The sequence below is a fragment of the Oncorhynchus mykiss genome, chromosome 18 (assembly GCF_013265735.2).
Source record: "Oncorhynchus mykiss isolate Arlee chromosome 18, USDA_OmykA_1.1, whole genome shotgun sequence".
Classification (NCBI taxonomy): Eukaryota; Metazoa; Chordata; class Actinopteri; order Salmoniformes; family Salmonidae; genus Oncorhynchus; species Oncorhynchus mykiss.
In genome coordinates this window covers 58708045-58725212 of record NC_048582.1, presented here as the reverse complement: position 1 = coordinate 58725212, position 17168 = coordinate 58708045, and the positions used below count along the sequence as shown (strand labels likewise).

General features: G+C 41.6%; 1 protein-coding gene across 3 annotated transcripts; it reads left to right on the top strand.

Annotated features, from left to right (window-relative positions):
• The first annotated feature begins 1454 nt into the window (after window positions 1–1454).
• On the top strand, window positions 1455–16967 carry LOC110496607 (mitogen-activated protein kinase 15). 3 transcript variants are annotated; one of them, XM_036953354.1, is made up of 15 exons: window positions 1466–1763; window positions 2085–2241; window positions 3826–3924; window positions 4227–4256; window positions 5200–5290; window positions 7665–7795; window positions 7978–8141; window positions 9519–9658; window positions 9809–9866; window positions 9989–10126; window positions 10689–10794; window positions 14541–14886; window positions 15080–15213; window positions 15744–15896; window positions 16192–16967. In XM_036953354.1, the coding sequence occupies exons 2-15, from the start codon at window positions 2173–2175 to the stop codon at window positions 16384–16386; spliced, it is 1854 nt and encodes a 617-aa protein (XP_036809249.1). In that variant the 5' UTR covers window positions 1466–1763; window positions 2085–2172; the 3' UTR covers window positions 16387–16967. The 3 variants fall into 3 exon arrangements, with proteins under 3 accessions (XP_036809250.1, XP_036809249.1, XP_021428273.1); XM_036953355.1 differs by having other exon boundaries at window positions 1455–2241; window positions 16153–16493; XM_021572598.2 differs by having other exon boundaries at window positions 1466–2241.
• The last annotated feature ends 201 nt before the right edge of the window (window positions 16968–17168 follow it).

Here is a 17168-nt window from a genome sequence, read left to right as displayed (position 1 = left end):
ACGGTGGTTGGCATCAATAAATGTTGCATTAATGCCACCTACTAGATTGGAGTACAACTCCCTTATACTTTGCATGAAAAAAAATAAACAAATACCCTACCATCTAACACAACACTCACAACAAAAAAACACCACCCTACTCCACTATTTAAATCTAATTAGTCCTACCTCAGGCCAACAACCTGAAATAATGGAACTACCACATAACACTCTTCTGATGTCTCGCACACTCATACCTCTGCAGCTGCCACCACCACCTCCATTTTCTGCGACTTCAGTTCCATCCCTGCAGTACAGTTAATAACCATTGCTATAAATGCTAAAAATCCAATCTCACTGAAACATATTTACTTGTTGAACTATCCCTCTGTACTGGTACAGATCTACTACTCACACCACTTCTCTCAGAATCCCTACCCCTTGACCCATCTTCCTCTACTTTCTTCACTGCCTCAGCGTATGACAACTTCTGCACTACTCTAACCCTGAAACCTCAACCTGGCTCTCTTGCACAGGACATTTCTGATCCCCAGCCCCATAGGCACCCCTAGAATTAACACATACCACTACTTTCCTCAATGTTACACATTCCTTTGTCTCATGCCCTTTGCACACTTCTCACACCTAGGAACCTCCCTCCTACACACTGCTGCCACATGCCCATAAGCTTGACACCTGCAAAAATGTGATGTATTTGGCACAAAAGCTTGTACAGGATAACTTATATATCCTAAAATCAATTTGTCGGGCAACGACTCAACATCAAAACTCAAAAGAACAGAAAATGACTATTCTTTTTCACCACTCAGGCCACACTGTCTGTGTTGCATCAAACACTGGGAATCTTCCCCTTCAGTTGGTCAACTTTTACATTTACTGCTACCCCAGTAATCACTCCTTTCACATTTCATGCCCCCATTCGTTTAACGCAGAGCACCTTCTCCGTCTGACCAGCAGAAACACAAATTATCACAAGAAAACTTTTGGTTACCCTCACCAATGATTCCACAGCACCCAACTCTGTTTTCACCCACCCTGAAACCACAAAGGGATCAGCCAAAAGGCAAGGTTCCACTTTTTCCAAAAGCTTCACGCCTAATGTCACAGACTCATCTTTATCCTGAACCTCGGTGCAAGCCTCAGGCTCCAAGAACTTCACCACACCAGCACATCTGATACGTCGACCTCATTCACTTCCATTTCTCCTCCTGTCTTCAGCTCACTCTGTTTTATACTTTCTACCATTCTTCTTTAACAAACCATATCCTTATCCGTACATCTTGTTCTTGCCATCTCAAGGGTTGCCGTTTAACCGGCTGTCACAATCTCCGTACAGTCAGCACGAACCCCTCGGGATGTAGCGCTCAACAGTGCATCCCACTTATCGATTCATAAAATAAAGCATACGGCTCCTTTAAAAGCTTTTGGAACGGTTGTCACTAGTTACCACAGCGACAAAGTCATAAATCCCGCCTACTTCTACAATTGATCTAATTAAAAAGTTATTTTAATCGTGAATTTAACCACACTGGTAACCTAATGCCTAACCTTAAATTAAGACCAAAAATATATATATTTTTCTTCATTAATTGTTACGATATAGTACATTTTGACTTCGGAAACCGTACAGCAGCGTATAGTTGCGTCTCCAGGACGACAAACAATTACGAAACGAACCGATATGCTTGTTTGTATCCAGCAATCAACACCTGTCGCCGATATCCTTGAACCGGACTGTTTCAGAACTTTCAAAGAAGACATCGGTAATTTTCGGGAGGGAGATATTTGTTTAGGAATGTATCGGTGGGCAACGACAGTGATTGATCAATAACCATTCAACATTAGCGCAGAAGTTCAAAGAAGCTAGTTAGCGCGCTGCTGCAAGCAGAACCGGCTGCCAAACAACAACACATGAATCGTGATTTTGTATTTAACTAACTGTTTACATTCAACAACACCTTCAAACGAAAGGTGTTAAAAAAATTGTGTACTCATATGGAGATTGCAGCTGAAAAGGAAGTTGATACATTGTTGCCTTGATCAAGAACGTTCTGAAAACAGATGATTCAAGTGTTTCCTTGCAGAATTTCTACTTGTGGCTGACTGTTACTTTGTAATTACCAAAAAGGAATGAAAAACATTGCATAAGAGTTAACTAAACAAAGAATTAGGATGAACGTCACGGAAGTGGAGGATCATATTTCCATGAAATATGAAATAAAGAAAAGACTTGGAAAAGGGGTAAGTAATTTTGTCTGTCCCCAGTTTTTATAGTTCTGGGGAAAACATTTGTGAAAGTCAAACTCATGAGTGACAGACACATCCGGCGGTAATTAAGTCCCATAGGGCGGCGCACAATTGGCCCAGCGACGTCCAGGTTTGGGGTAGGCCGTGATTGTAAATAAGAATTTGTTCTTATTAACTGACTTGCCAAGATAAATAAAGGTAAATTAATAAAAAAGTATATATATAAATTGCACACTCACTGCTGTCAAGCAAATAAATACAAAGAACAAGTGGTCGCTTTTGAAATCCATTTTATTTTATAGAAATAGTCATTGAATTACACACATTGCTACTTTTTACGTTTACCTCCCTAGTCATTCCTTTAAGAACAATTCTTAAAATTCCCCAAACTTTGTGTCTGTGAATACTGATGTCATAAACTGGAGGATTATACATTTTTTCAGGACAAGACATTTCTTTCAGTCCAAAGCTTTTGTTTTGTTTTTTCCCCAGACATAGGATAATGGAAGAAATGTTTTCTTTCTCTTGACAAAACAATGAGAGTCTCACCATGTGCTAGATCTAGCCTCCCTGATGCTTATTGTATCTCTGAACTGTATAGTGCCAGGTGGCAAACTGTTGAGTCATGTAGATGCGTCACACAATACTACCTAGAAACTTCCCTTGAGGGGAGGCCATGGGTCCTATTACACAGGTGTTCATTTTTTTATTTCACCTTTATTTAAGCAGGTAGGCTAGTTGAGAACAAGTTTTCATTTACAATTGTGACCTGGCCAAGATAAAGCAAAGCAGTTTGACACATATAACAACACAGAGTTGCACATGGAATAAACAAACATACAGTCAATAATACAGTAATGAAACTGACATCAGTGTGCTGCTCACAGTAAGTCTTCCTCCACTGTCCCTGCCCCCATACCATACTCGAACCAGTGATCGTATTCTCGCAAACACATGTGACCCTCCTCCTTGACAACGTACCAACTGTTTGAGCTATACAAAAGGCACCAATTGGATAGCTCCATCGGCAACATTTCAAGCTAGCTGTGGAGTGCGCTTTCGGCACGTTTACTACAATTCAATTTTACCCAAAGGAGGGGAAAAACCGATGTGCTGTTGTTGGGCACTATTCCTAGGTTACAATACCAAGAGTACCATTATAAGTTCCAAGACTGTAACTTTCCCGCAAAAGTCTTCCTTGAATAACCTTATTTCCCCAGTTTTCAGTCTGTCTGACGGTATTAAAGTTAGCCTTGCTATGCTCGCTAAGCAGGAAGTCACTGACGCCAGAGGGACCAGTGTCTAGTGTTCCCTGATTATGTCTTCTCTTCTTCTCACCCATTGATGTCATAACCAGTCACCTCTCCTCGGTGTGCTGCTGACTCTAAAAGTGCTTAGTAATCGCTCCCTAGAACGTTTTCTTTCCTTACTTTCCACTCTACTTCCCTGTGTTTCCAATATTGTGCTTTGAGTTTATCTTAGGGCTCAACTACAGTCCTGTGGCTGTTTTGTTTTACCTTTTAATCCTGATAATGATTCACTATCTGTTTTGTATCTCTTTATCCACTCTGTGTCCAGGCATATGGGATTGTATGGAAGGCTGTGGACAGACAGACAGGAGAAGTTGTGGCTGTAAAGAAAATATTTGATGCCTTTAGGAATAGGACTGATGCCCAGGTTTGTGATACATGATGATATTGGTCATTGACATTGGCTACTAGTTTTATCTGCCACTAAGTAGATGTCGCTACAGAGATATATCTTAATATATGTTGTGAAAGTTTGAGGAGCGTAACAAAAAAGTCCCTGTTCAACAACCTTGACTATATCTAATTATAATTTTATGGCGATACTGTAAGGGCCAGGGGTTCTCAAACAACTTGTTTCATTTAGTCCGTTAATGATTAAATAAATAGATTGTCAATTAAAATGACTTTGGCCTTTCCTACGTCTTCCCAATGTTCTTTTTTTCTCCACAGAGGACATTCAGAGAAATCATGTTTCTTCAGGTAAGAATGAATATCTATTTCAGTTAGCAACAATTGGAAAATTTAAGTGAGTGGTTCAATGGTTTGAAATGGAGCCCAACCGCAGCCAGCTGGTGTATATAGCCTGAGTGGACTGGTCATGTTGCTGTGTACACTGGGACCGTGTTTGCACACCGTAATGTAAACTCCAGATGGCTCCTGCTTTTCAGGAAGACTCCTTGATGCTGATTAGACCCTGCCAAGTGCTGAACTGTTGTATCTAAAATTGTGTTTAACATAATCTGGGCAACCTAGTACTGAAAATCTCACATAAATTTAGCCTGTCCAGCAGAGATTACATATAACAAAATGGACATGAACATTTTTATGGCATTGTTTTGAAATTAATGCATAAAATAATTCCATATGCTAAAGACTAGTAGTCCAGACAGAGACAGTTTTGTTTAGTTTATTCTATAGTTGAACAGAAGCCTTAGTCCAGGTTCACAGATACAACACCTGTACCATTTTAAAGAGATTACTAAAAGTATTGTGGACAGTTTGCAGTGTGATTTGGTGCTTAGTTAATCATCCATAGGGTGGCCATATATTCTGACCTATTGAAAGTGAACAGAACACTGGTCACACAGGGAAAAGAAAACAGTGTGGTCAGTTTTTGTTCCCATCCTCTGCGGCCAGGAAAAACAGAGGCCAAGTCCATAAACTGTGTGTCAGTGTCCATAATCAGCTATTGCCATCTCCCACAGAAACACTGGCACCATAGTGGAGAGGGTTTACATAACAACGCATCTAAACATTAAGAACAGTCTAGGTGGTGTTAGTTATGTCACTATCCCTAAGAAGATTTGCAGTCTTAACACTGATTTCACTCAATTCTGTGTGTGTGTGTGTGTGTGTGTGTGTGTGTGTGTGTGTGTGTGTGTGTGTGTGCGTTATCTAAATTGTTATGTATTTCTCCCTGCAGGAGTTTGGAGATCATGCCAACATCGTCAAACTGCTCAATGTCATCAGAGCTCAAAATGACAAAGATATTTACCTGGTCTTTGAATACATGGGTGAGGACTCTTATGTGCATTATCTGTTTACATCCATTTTGAATATGAATTTGATTTCACTTGAGGAATGTGGTGATATGTGAGATGGTATCATATAAAATGCCTATTTGGTAATAACAGATATATAGTACCAGTCAAATGTTTGGACACTGTGGACCACTGTACTCATTCCAGGGTTTTTCTTTATTTGTACTATTTTCTACATTGTAGATAATAGGGAAGACATCAAAACTATGAAATAACACACATGGAATCATGTAGTAAACAAAAAAGTGTTAATCAAATCAAAAAATATTTGAGGTTATTCAAAGTAGCCACCCGCCCAGATTTGCATACTCTTGGCATTCTCTCAACCAGCTTCAGGAGGTAGTCACCTGGAATGCATTTAAATTAACAGGTTAATTTGTGGAATTTCTTTCCTTCTTAATGCATTTGTGTTGTGACATGGTAGGGGTGGTAAAAGTCCATATATTATGGCAAAGAGAAACAACAGTCCATCATTACTTGTAAGTTATTTTAATTGTTTTTAAATGTAACCTTTATTTAACTAGGCAAGTCAGTTAAGAATAAATTCTTATTTACAATGACGGCCTACCGGGGAACAGTGGGTTAACTGCCTTGTTCAAGGGCAGAGGACAGATTTGTACCTTGTCAGCTCGGGGATTCGATCCAGCAACCTTTCGGTTACAGGCCCAACGCTCTAACCACAAGGCTACCTGCCGCCCCTTTAAGACATGAAGATCAGCCAATCTGGAAAATGTCAAGAATTTTGAAAGTTACTTCAAGTGCAGTCACAAAAACCATCAGCGCTATGAGGAAACTGGCTCTCATGAGGACCGCCACAGGAAAGGAAGACTCAGAGTTACCTCTGCTGCAGAGGACAAGTTATTAGAGTTAACTGCACCTCAGATTGCAGCCCAAATAAATGCTTCACAGAGTTCAAGTAACAGACACATCTCAACATCAACTGTTCAGAGGAGACTGCGTGAATCAGGCCTTCATGGTCGAATTGCTGCAAAGAAACCACTACTAAAGGACACCAATAATAAGAATTAGACTGGTGTAAATCTGTCCTTTGATATTTTTGGTTCCAACCTCCATGTGTTTGTGAGACGCAGAGTAGGTGAATAGATGATCTCCTCATGTGTGGTTCCCACTGTGAGGCATGGAGGTGGTGTGGGGGTGCTTTGCTAGTGACACTGTTTGTGATTTATTTAGAATTCAAGGCACACTTAACCAGCATGGATACCACAGCATTCTGCAGCGATATGCCATCCCATGTGGTTTGTACTTAGTGGGACTATCATTTGTTTTTCAACAGGACAATGACCGAAAACACACCTCCAGGCTGTGTAAGGGCTATTTGACCAAGAAGGAGAATTATGGAGTGCTGCATCAGATGACCTGGCCTCCACAATCACCCGACCTCAACCCAATTGAGATGGTTTGGGATGAGTTGGACCGCAGAGTGAAGGAAAAGCACCCAACAAGTGCTCAGCATATGTGGGAACTCCTTCAAGACATTTGGAAAAGCATTCCTCATGAAGCTGGTTGAGAGAATGCCAAGAGTGTGCAAAGGGTGGCTACTTTGAATAATCTAAAATATATTTTGATTTGTTTAACACTTTTTGGGTTACTACATGATTCCATGTGTTATTTGATAGTGTTGATGTCTTCACTATTATTCTACAATGTAGAAAATAGTAAAAATAAAGAAAAACCCTTAAATGAGTAGGTGTGTCCAAACTTTTGACTGGTACTGTACATGCAGGATGCTTGCATTGACAAGTTGATTGTGTAAATCACCCTGATGCCTACAAAAATACACTTTCAAGGCTTTGCCACAGTATTTATTATTGGCCACCTACCCTGTGCTAAATTTGATTGGGTCGGCCATTTTAAAATAACAGCACAAAGAATGCAGGCAGGCAAGCTGCAAGGTTATTCAGCAGTTTAAACCTGGCACCAGAGGAAAGGGTGATGGGGGAGGGCTCCTCTCCTCTTGGCTGCCTACTATGCATGCTGAGTCCACATATTGGACTTCTCTCTGTTCCCTGCAGTCTAATCTCTTAGTGTGTGGACCCGCATCACTGCACCTGGTGCCCCTGGCATTCGCCCACTGCCACACTTGCTAACATTTTGGGGTCACTGCAGGAGTGCGTAGATTGTTTATGGGAAACGTGACATGTCTGATTTGTCCTTCACTTGACTGCTAAATTAATCTTGTGTTTGTGGTTCATTGTGTGTTTGTGGAAAGGTGTTTTCAAAGTGTCATTATTCTAAGTGTGGTATGAATGAATGTTCAATTCTGGATGATATAATTTGGTTACGATTCCTGTTGGTTATTAGTGTTTTTACCACCTTTGTGTTGCAGACACCGACCTGCATGCGGTGATAAAGAAAGGCAACCTGCTGAAAGACATCCATAAACGCTATGTCATGCATCAACTCCTCAAGGCCACCAAATACCTGCACTCAGGCAATGTCATCCACAGAGACCAGAAGGTACAGTACAATGGTTAAAGTGTCAATGTACTAAGAACTGTGCATATTGAGATTATGACATTATTGCATTTGCAGATGTGCTGGTGCCACCAGTATGGGTGATGCTATCCAATTCTTCTTTTGTTTATCTGGAGAATAACTATTTTGATGACATGATTGAATTGAGTTTTCTCTTCCCACAGCCCTCCAATATTCTACTTGACACGGATTGCTTTGTGAAACTTTGTGACTTCGGTTTAGCGAGGTCTCTCTGCCAGATCCAGGAGGATGCTGGGAACCCGGCGTTGACAGAGTACGTGGCGACGCGGTGGTACAGAGCTCCTGAGATCCTGCTGGGTTCCTCAAGGTACGGCCTACTTTGCCCAAGTATCTGAGCCATTCCTTTAGGCTTGAATATATATATATATATATATGTATATATATATATATACATACTACACTACCGTTCAAAAGTTTGGGGTCACTTAGAAATGTCCTTGTCTTTGAAAGAAAAACACTTTTTTTGTCCATTAAAATAACATCAGATTGATCAGAAATACAGTGTAGACATTGTAAATGACTATTGTAGCTGGAAACGGCAGATTTGTTTTTAATGGAATATCTACATAGGCGAACAGAGGCCCATTATCAGCAACCATCACTCCTGTGTTCCAATGGCACGTTGTATTAGCTAATCCAAGTTTATCATTTTAAAAGTCAAATTGATCATTAGAAAACCATTTTGCAATTGTGTTAGCACAGCTGAAAACTGTTGTTCTGATTAAAGAAGCAATAAAACAGTCCTTCTTTAGACTAGTTGAGTATCTGGAGCATCAGCATTTGTGGGTTCGATTACAGGCTCAAAATGGCCAGAAACAAAGAACTTTCTTCTGAATCTCGTCAGTCTATTCTTGTTCACAGAAATGAAGGCTATTCCATGTGATAATTTGCCAAGAAATTGAAGATCTTGTACAATGCTGTGCACTACTCTCTTCACAGAACAGAGCAAATTGGCTCTGATCAATTTGATGTCATTTTAATGGACAAATTAAGTGACTCCAAACTTTTGAATGGTAGTGTGTGTGTGTGTACTTCATATTCATCATCTCTAGCTCCACCCCCAACATCAACATTTGTGAAAATGGCGCTTTTCTATCATCTGATTTAACCAATAATGAGTAGGCATTTCCTACTCATTGCTGATAAAAATCACATGACGCACACCAGATTATGTTTTGTATGGATGCAGCCATTTTGTTTTGTATGGATGTGTGCATTTCACCTTATAAAAAAAATATTATTAAAAAAAATATATATAAGGTGAAATGCACACATCCATAATTGGTTAAATTAGATGACGTCATTGGAAATAATACTACCAAACATAGAAAAGCGCCATTTTCACATGTTGATGTTGAGGGTGGAGCTGGAGATGATGAATATGAAGTATATATATATATATATATAAACATATACATTAAAAAGTGGAGGAAAAAAAAAAAAAAATTTTTCTCCACTTTTTAATGTATATGTTTATCTCTTTCTCTCTCTCTGCCATTGAAAATGATGTGGGCTGAGGGTGAGAAATGCGCTGTACAAATGAAATATTATTATTGTAAGTTTGTAGTGTTAAAATTAGTTGCCGTTTTGCGACATCAATGTACTTTATGTGAGTAAGTAGTAGCCATGCAGAAACCTGCATATTGGAAGTCAGTCCATGAAAATTATTTGATTTCTTCTACAGATACACAAAGGGGGTAGACATGTGGAGTATAGGTTGTATCCTAGGAGAGATGCTACTTGGGCAGCCCCTTTTCCCTGGAACTTCCACCATCAACCAGATAGAGAAAATCATGAGTGCAATTCCACACCCTAGCCCAGAGGGTGAGTATTAAGTCCTCGCTGCAGGGTTCACAGATCATTACTAGTGTGCTATTTGGTTGTTGAGCACTAGTTGTAGGAATCAAGTTGTTATTCCCCTAACTGACCAACTGATCATTACCTTAGTAGTGATTTGTGATTTTTTTTTTTCAGACGTACTTTCGATCAGATCTGAGTATGGTGCCTCTGTGATTCAGAGGATGCTACTGAAGTAAGTCATAGTGGAAATCTACTGGGTCCAACAGAAGTAAACTATTTAAAGGTGCTGAGTCAGCTGTCTAGACATTTGTAGACATGTATTCACTGCGCTGCACTGTGTTTGTCTGTGTCCAGGCCCCAGGTGCCTCTAGAGGATCTTCTGCAATCGTCGGTGCCCCCAGATGCCCTAGACCTGGTGCGTCGCCTGCTGGTGTTCAACCCAGACAAGAGGCTGACCGCTGAGCAGGCCCTGCAGCACCTCTATGTCTCCAGGTACATTATACAGCACATCTCATACATTAAAATGTAGTGCAATGTGCTTTATAGGAGCTTTATATAGGCTTTTGTGCTCCAGCATCCATTTCATACATGGTTATCAATCATGTCCAGTCAAATGTGTTTTATGAAGTCCTTTTTAAATCAGCAGTTGTCACTAGGAGCTTTAGAGTAACCCAGCCTTTAGCCCAAAGAGCAAGCAAAGCTATTTGATGACATAATGCGTGAATCCTCTAGTGATGCCAATGCTGATAATTTCTGTTATAAACAAAGGGTTTATGTTCAGGCATGTTAATATATACAGTATGTAGGCTGATTCCTAAATGGCACCCTGTTCCCTACATAGTGCACTACTTTTGACCAGGGTCCCTATATTGGGAATAGTGTGCCGTTCGGGATACAACCAAAGTGTTTTCCGTTTTGTTTGTTTATGTTACAATTTTACTGAGTAGTGCGATTTGTTAAGTCAGTATGCATGGCTAGTCTTGGATTTAACAATGGATACATCTATTTGTGTTGCGCTGTCATCTTCACGTTTTTCCTCTTCATGTCACTGGAGATTCCACAACCCAGCCAAGGAGCCAGGTCTGGACTCTGATGTGATCCTGCCTGTGGATGATGATGTCCAGTTGTCGGTGGTTCAGTACCGTAATAAACTGTATGAGGTAATACTGAGGGGAGAGAGGATGATGAACTGAACACCTGTCTCATTATGACTGTGTGTGTGTGTGTGTGTGTGTGTGTGTGTGTGTGTGTATACATGTATACATGCATGCAGTGGGGCAAAAAAGTATTTAGTCGGCCACCAATTGTGCAAGTTCTCCCACTTAAAAAGATGAGAGGCCTGTAATTTTCATCATAGGTACACTTCAACTATGACAGACAAAATGAGAAAAAGAAATCCACAAACAAGCAAGATTTCTGGCTCTCACAGACCTGTAACTTCTTCTTTAGAGGCTCCTCTGTCCTCCACTCGTTACCTGTATTAATGGCACCTGTTTGAACTTGTTATCAGTATAAAAGACACCTGTCCACAACTTCAAACAGTCACACTCCAAACTCCACTATGGCCAAGACCAAAGAGCTGTCAAACGACACCAGAAACAAAATTGTAGACCTGCACCAGGCTGGGAAGACTGAATCTGCAATAGGTAAGCAGCTTGGTTTGAAGAAATCAACTGTGGGAGCAATTATTAGGAAATGGAAGACATACAAGACCACTGATAATCTCCCTCGATCTGGGGCTTCACGCAAGATCTCACCCCGTGGGGTCAAAATGATCACAAGAACGGTGAGCAAAAATCCCAGAACCACACGGGGGGACCTAGTGAATGACCTGCAGAGAGCTGGGACCAAAGTAACAAAGCCTACCATCAGTAACACACTACGCCACCAGGGACTCAAATCCTGCAGTGCCAGACGTGTCCCCCTGCTTAAGCCAGTACATGTACAGGCCCGTCTGAAGTTTGCTAGAGAGCATTTGGATGATCCAGAAGGAGATTGGGAGAATGTCAGATGACACCAAAATATAACTTTTTGGTAAAAACTCAACTCGTCGTGTTTGGAGGACAAAGAATGCTGAGTTGCATCCAAAGAACACCATACCTACTGTGAAGCATGGGGGTGGAAACATCATGCTTTGGGGCTGTTTTTCTGCGAAGGGACCAGGACGACTAATCCGTGTAAAGGAAAGAATGAATGGGGCCATGTATCGTGAGATTTTGAGTGAAAACCTCCTTCCATCAGCAAGGGCATTGAAGATGAAACGTGGCTGGGTCTTTCAGCATGACAATGATCCCAAACACACCGCCCGGGCAACGAAGGAGTGGCTTCGTAAGAAGCATTTCAAGGTCCTGGAGTGGCCTAGCCAGTCTCCAGATCTCAACCCCATAGAAAATCTTTGGAGGGAGTTGAAAGTCTGTGTTGCCCAGCAACAGCCCCAAAACATCACTGCTCTAGAGGAGATCTGCATGGAGGAAAGGGCCAAAATACCAGCAACAGTGTGTGAAAACCTTGTGAAGGCTTACAGAAAACGTTTGACCTCTGCCATTGCCAATAAAGTATTGAGATAAACTTTTGTTATTGACCAAATACTTATTTTCCACCATAATTTGCAAATAAATTAATTAAAAATCCTACAATGTGATTTTCTGGATTTTTTTTCTCATTTTGTCTGTCATAGTTGAAGTGTACCTATGATGAAATTTATAGGCCTCTCATATTTTTAAGTGGGAGAACTTGCACAATTGGTGGCTAACTAAATACTTTTTTGCCCCACTGTATATACACTGCTCAAAAAAATAAAGGGAACACTAAAATTTATTTACCTTTATTTATATTTATTTATAAAATAACACATCCTAGATCTGAATGAATGAAATATTCTTATTAAATAGTTTTGTCTTTACATAGTTGAATGTGCTGACAACAAAATCACACAAAAATTATCAATGGAAATCAAATTTATCAACCCATGGAGGTCTGGATTTGGAGTCACACTCAAAATTAAAGTGGAAAACCACACTACAGGCTGATCCAACTTTGATGTAATGTCCTTAAAACAAGTCAAAATGAGGCTCAGTAGTGTGTGTGGCCTCCACGTGCCTGTATTTATTTTATTTATTTATTTTACCTTTATTTAACTCGGCAAGTCAGTTAAGAACACATTCTTATTTTCAATGACGGCCTAGGAACAGTGGGTTAACTGCCTGTTCAGGGGCAGAACGACAGATTTGTACCTTGTCAGCTAAGACCTCCCTACAACGCCTGGGCATGCTCCTGATGAGGTGGCGGATGGTCTCCTGAGGAATCTCCTCCCAGACCTGAACTAAAGCATCCGCCAACTCCTGAACAGTCTGTGGTGCAACGTGGCGTTGGTGGATGGAGCGAGACATGATTTCCCAGATGTGCTCAATTGGATTCAGGTCTGGGGAACGGGCGGGCCAGTCCATAGCATCAATGCCTTCCTCTTGCAGGAACTGCTGACACACTCCAGCCACATGAGGTCTAGCATTGTCTTGCATTAGGAGGAACCCAGGGCCAACTGCACCAGCATATGGTCCCACAAGGGGTCTGAGGATCTCATCTCGGTACCTAATGGCAGTCAGGATACCTCTGGCGAGCACATGGGGGGCTGTGCTGTGCTGTGTGGCCCCCCCAAAGAGATGCCACCCCACACCATGACTGACCCACCGCCAAACCGGTCATGCTGGAGGATGTTGCAAGCAGCAGAACGTTCTCCACGGCATCTCCAGACTCTGTCACGTCTGTCACATGTGCTCAGTGTGAACCTGCTTTCATCTGTGAGAGCACAAGGCGCCAGTGGCGAATTTGCCAATCTTGGTGTTCTCTGGCAAATGCCAAACGTCCTGCACAGTGTTGGGCTATAAGCACAACCCCCACCTGTGGACGTCGGGCCCTCATACCACCCTCATGGAGTCTGTTTCTGACAGTTTGAGCAGACACATGCACATTTGTGGCCTGCTGGAGGTCATTTTGCAGGGCTCTGGCAGTGCTCCTCCTGGTCCTCCTTGCACAAAGGCGGAGGTAGCGGTCCTGCTGCTGGGTTGTTGCCCTCCTACGGCCTCCTCCACGTCTCCTGATGTACTGGCTTGTCTCCTGGTAGCGCCTCCATGCTCTGGACACTACGCTGACAGACACCGCAAACCTTCTTGCCACAGCTCGCATTGATGTGCCATCCTGGATGAGCTGCACTACCTGAGCCACTTGTGTGGGTTGTAGACTCCGTCTCATGCTACCACTAGAGTGATAGCACCGCCAGCATTAAAAAGTGACCAAAACATCAGCCAGGAAGCATAGGAACTGAGAAGTGGTCTGTGGTCACCACCTGCAGAACCACTCCTTTATTGGGGGTGTCTTGCTAATTGCCTATAATTTCCACCTGTTGTCTATTCCATTTGCACAAAAGCATGTGAAATGTATTGTCAATCAGTGTTGCTTCCTAAGTGGACAGTTTGATTTCACAGAAGTGTGATTGACTTGGAGTTACATTGTGTTGTTTAAGTGTTCCCTTTATTTTTTTGAGCAGTGTATATAGACAGTCATTTTTTAACACTGTATTAGTAACTGTTAAAAACTTGGCAGTTTTTTTATTTTTTATTTCATCTTTATTTAACCAGGTAGGCAAGTTGAGAACAAGTTCTCATTTACAATTGCGACCTGGCCAAGATAAAGCAAAGCAGTTCGACAGATACAACGACACAGAGTTACACATGGAGTAAAACAAACATACAATCAATAATACAGTATAAACAAGTCTATATACGATGTGCAGTAATGGTCCACCGTAAGCGAACCAAACATAGAACATGAGACAGGTGTTCAGGACTGAATGAATGAATGACAGATAAAAATGATTGTAGATATTGTGACTTTCATCTGTCCTGTGAAGATGATTCTAGAAAAGAGGACCACAAGGAGAATGCCACGTCATGTAATGCCGAGGAAGAAAGAGGAGCCTGTCTCAAGGTCAGGGTCTGGGTGTGACAGTGGAGACCGTGGGAGGGAAAGGCCCACTGGGAAGGACAAAGGAGGGCCGGAGCCAGTGTCTGGTAATGGTGGAGGGGACCTTAGTGTTAAATCCCCTCATGATAAGACAGAACACCAGGCTGCTCGTCCAGTTATCACCGTACCTACACCAGTACCTGTGTCCACCCAGCCGTCCCTGGAGAGGTCCAGCCCTGCAGCTAGCCCCGTCATGGGAAAGACTACATATAATCCCATCACACACGTTGCCAGTGAGTACACTAACACACAAAATTGCACAATTGTTTAGGAGGCGGTAAAACAGCAGCCATCCCCTCCGGGCTTGTATGTAAGCATTTCATGGTAAGTGACAAATACATTTTTATTTGATTTGGTCCCCCATATTCACACACCTTCATACTTCATACACACAGACACATACTATCTTATATTTCTCTCATGCAGATGGTTTTGTTCGAAATCTGGCTGGACCACCTCACTATTTTCGCTCCGGTACTGCCAGCAGGGAACTGGAGGGACAGATGAGTAATGAAAATGTAACTGTACCGCCAGCAGAGGGCGCTATTCGCAACACTGTTGTAAGTACCACAGCTATAGGAAAAACTCAGATCCCAGGAAAGAGTTCAGTTACAACAGATGCAATAAATCATGTTTAATACAATTCAAGTGGGAACAATAATCAGCAACAAATCAAAAAGATTGTTGCAGAATAAATTACCCAGTTTATATCCTCTTAAGATACATGATGTAATATGTGTACCGTATGCGTTTGTGCAAGTAATCAGTGTGTCCTTGATCCTTGTTCTAGGATCTTCAGTGATTAGTTGCAGCGTCACTTGTTAATACCAGAATACAATGGAATGGATTAAACTACACACAATTCAGACTGAGGTCTAGCAACATTCAGTGGACACCTTGAATATCTAAAATACAGATTACTGGATAGACGAGCATGTTTTAGTTAAATGTATTAGACAGAGACTCTTGATTTATCAAACATTGTGTTGATGATCACTACACAGCACAAGTTATTTGCAGTGTCCAGTGAAAAATATACAATGCATGGGGGGAAAAGATATGTAATAATGTCTCTCTCCCCATCTGTCAGTCTATGGAGCAGATTCTGCAGCGCGGTCGCTCAGCCCCTGTCAGCCGTACCCGTTCCTTCTCCCTGACCCTCTCCCACCCTCAGAACAACCCACTTGTCCGCAGAGACGATCCCTCTGTGTCCTCAGGGATGTGTGTCACCTCTGCACACCTGGTGAGTGGGCTATATTAACAAGGTCATACTCTATGATCTCATATACTGTTGCTGCTGTCACTATTAAGGTTTTATGTCAATGCCATACATAAATCATCTTCTATAATGTCCTTTCCCACTCTTTCATTATCACCCTGTTGGGAACAGGGAACTCAGCTGCTGTGGAGTGAATCCTACTACTTCTTGTTATTGGACAGGACTTGTATTGTCCCATATTTACCCTCATAACATTTTTAAATCTCCCCCTCTAACCCAGATTTTCTCTCCATCTGGTCCTTTTGGGGGGTAAATATAGAACCAGCGGTCCCAGTCTCAGTCACGAGAGGCACGGCCCGCTCCTCCCAGGTTCAGTAAGAAGGTTTTCCAGTGTAACGCCAACATGGCGGCTGCCGGGGATCCCCGTGCCAAACTAGGCAGCTACTCTCAGGCTTACGGCACCATCAACAAGACAGAACTGGACAACCTTATGAGGAGTCGACACCACCAGTAACCACCACACTATGCTGGATGTATGGGACACTGTCCGACATCAGACTGGGCAAGAGACAAGGTGACAGGGAACAGGGAGATATTGGCTACTGGAAAGTTGGGGGAGAAATATTATTCCAAGACATAAAAGTTCAGCAGCACAGATTGAAGTAACCATGGAGATGGAAATCCATGGAGTAAAGTGGCAATGATTTACACAGTCAATTTAACCCCATTTTCTTCATGAAATAATGTCATGTTGGGAAATGGGGACTATGGAGCCTTAGTTTAATGTAACTAAATGTGCAAGTGTTTTACACCGAAATGCTTTATACTAGACTAGAGGGAACAAGACATAGCAGTGTAAATGTATGTCAATTGAGTCAGGCAATACTTTTGTAAAATGGAACATTTGTAATGTTGTGTATAAGTAAATAACTATTTTAGCCATAATTTCCTGGCAAGCAAATTCAATATACTTTAATGCAAAATGGTGCTTCCAACACAGTAAAATAAATGTTGACAGTTGATGTATGTAAAACAAACCTGTGGTTTCATATTAAAAAGCAATTGTGACTACTTTCTTTTAAAAATGTGTGTTTTATATTCATGGGTAGTACAGTACACACCACTCTGTTTATTGTAAAGGTAGGACGCTGACACCCAAATGTATGCGTCACAGTTTGTCTTAACATAGTCATATTGTATTGACATCAAAACATGTTACTACTGCTCACTCAACGGTGAATATCATTTGTTTTCAATTAAAATAGCATATACATTTGTGTTAGGTTTGGTGATTCC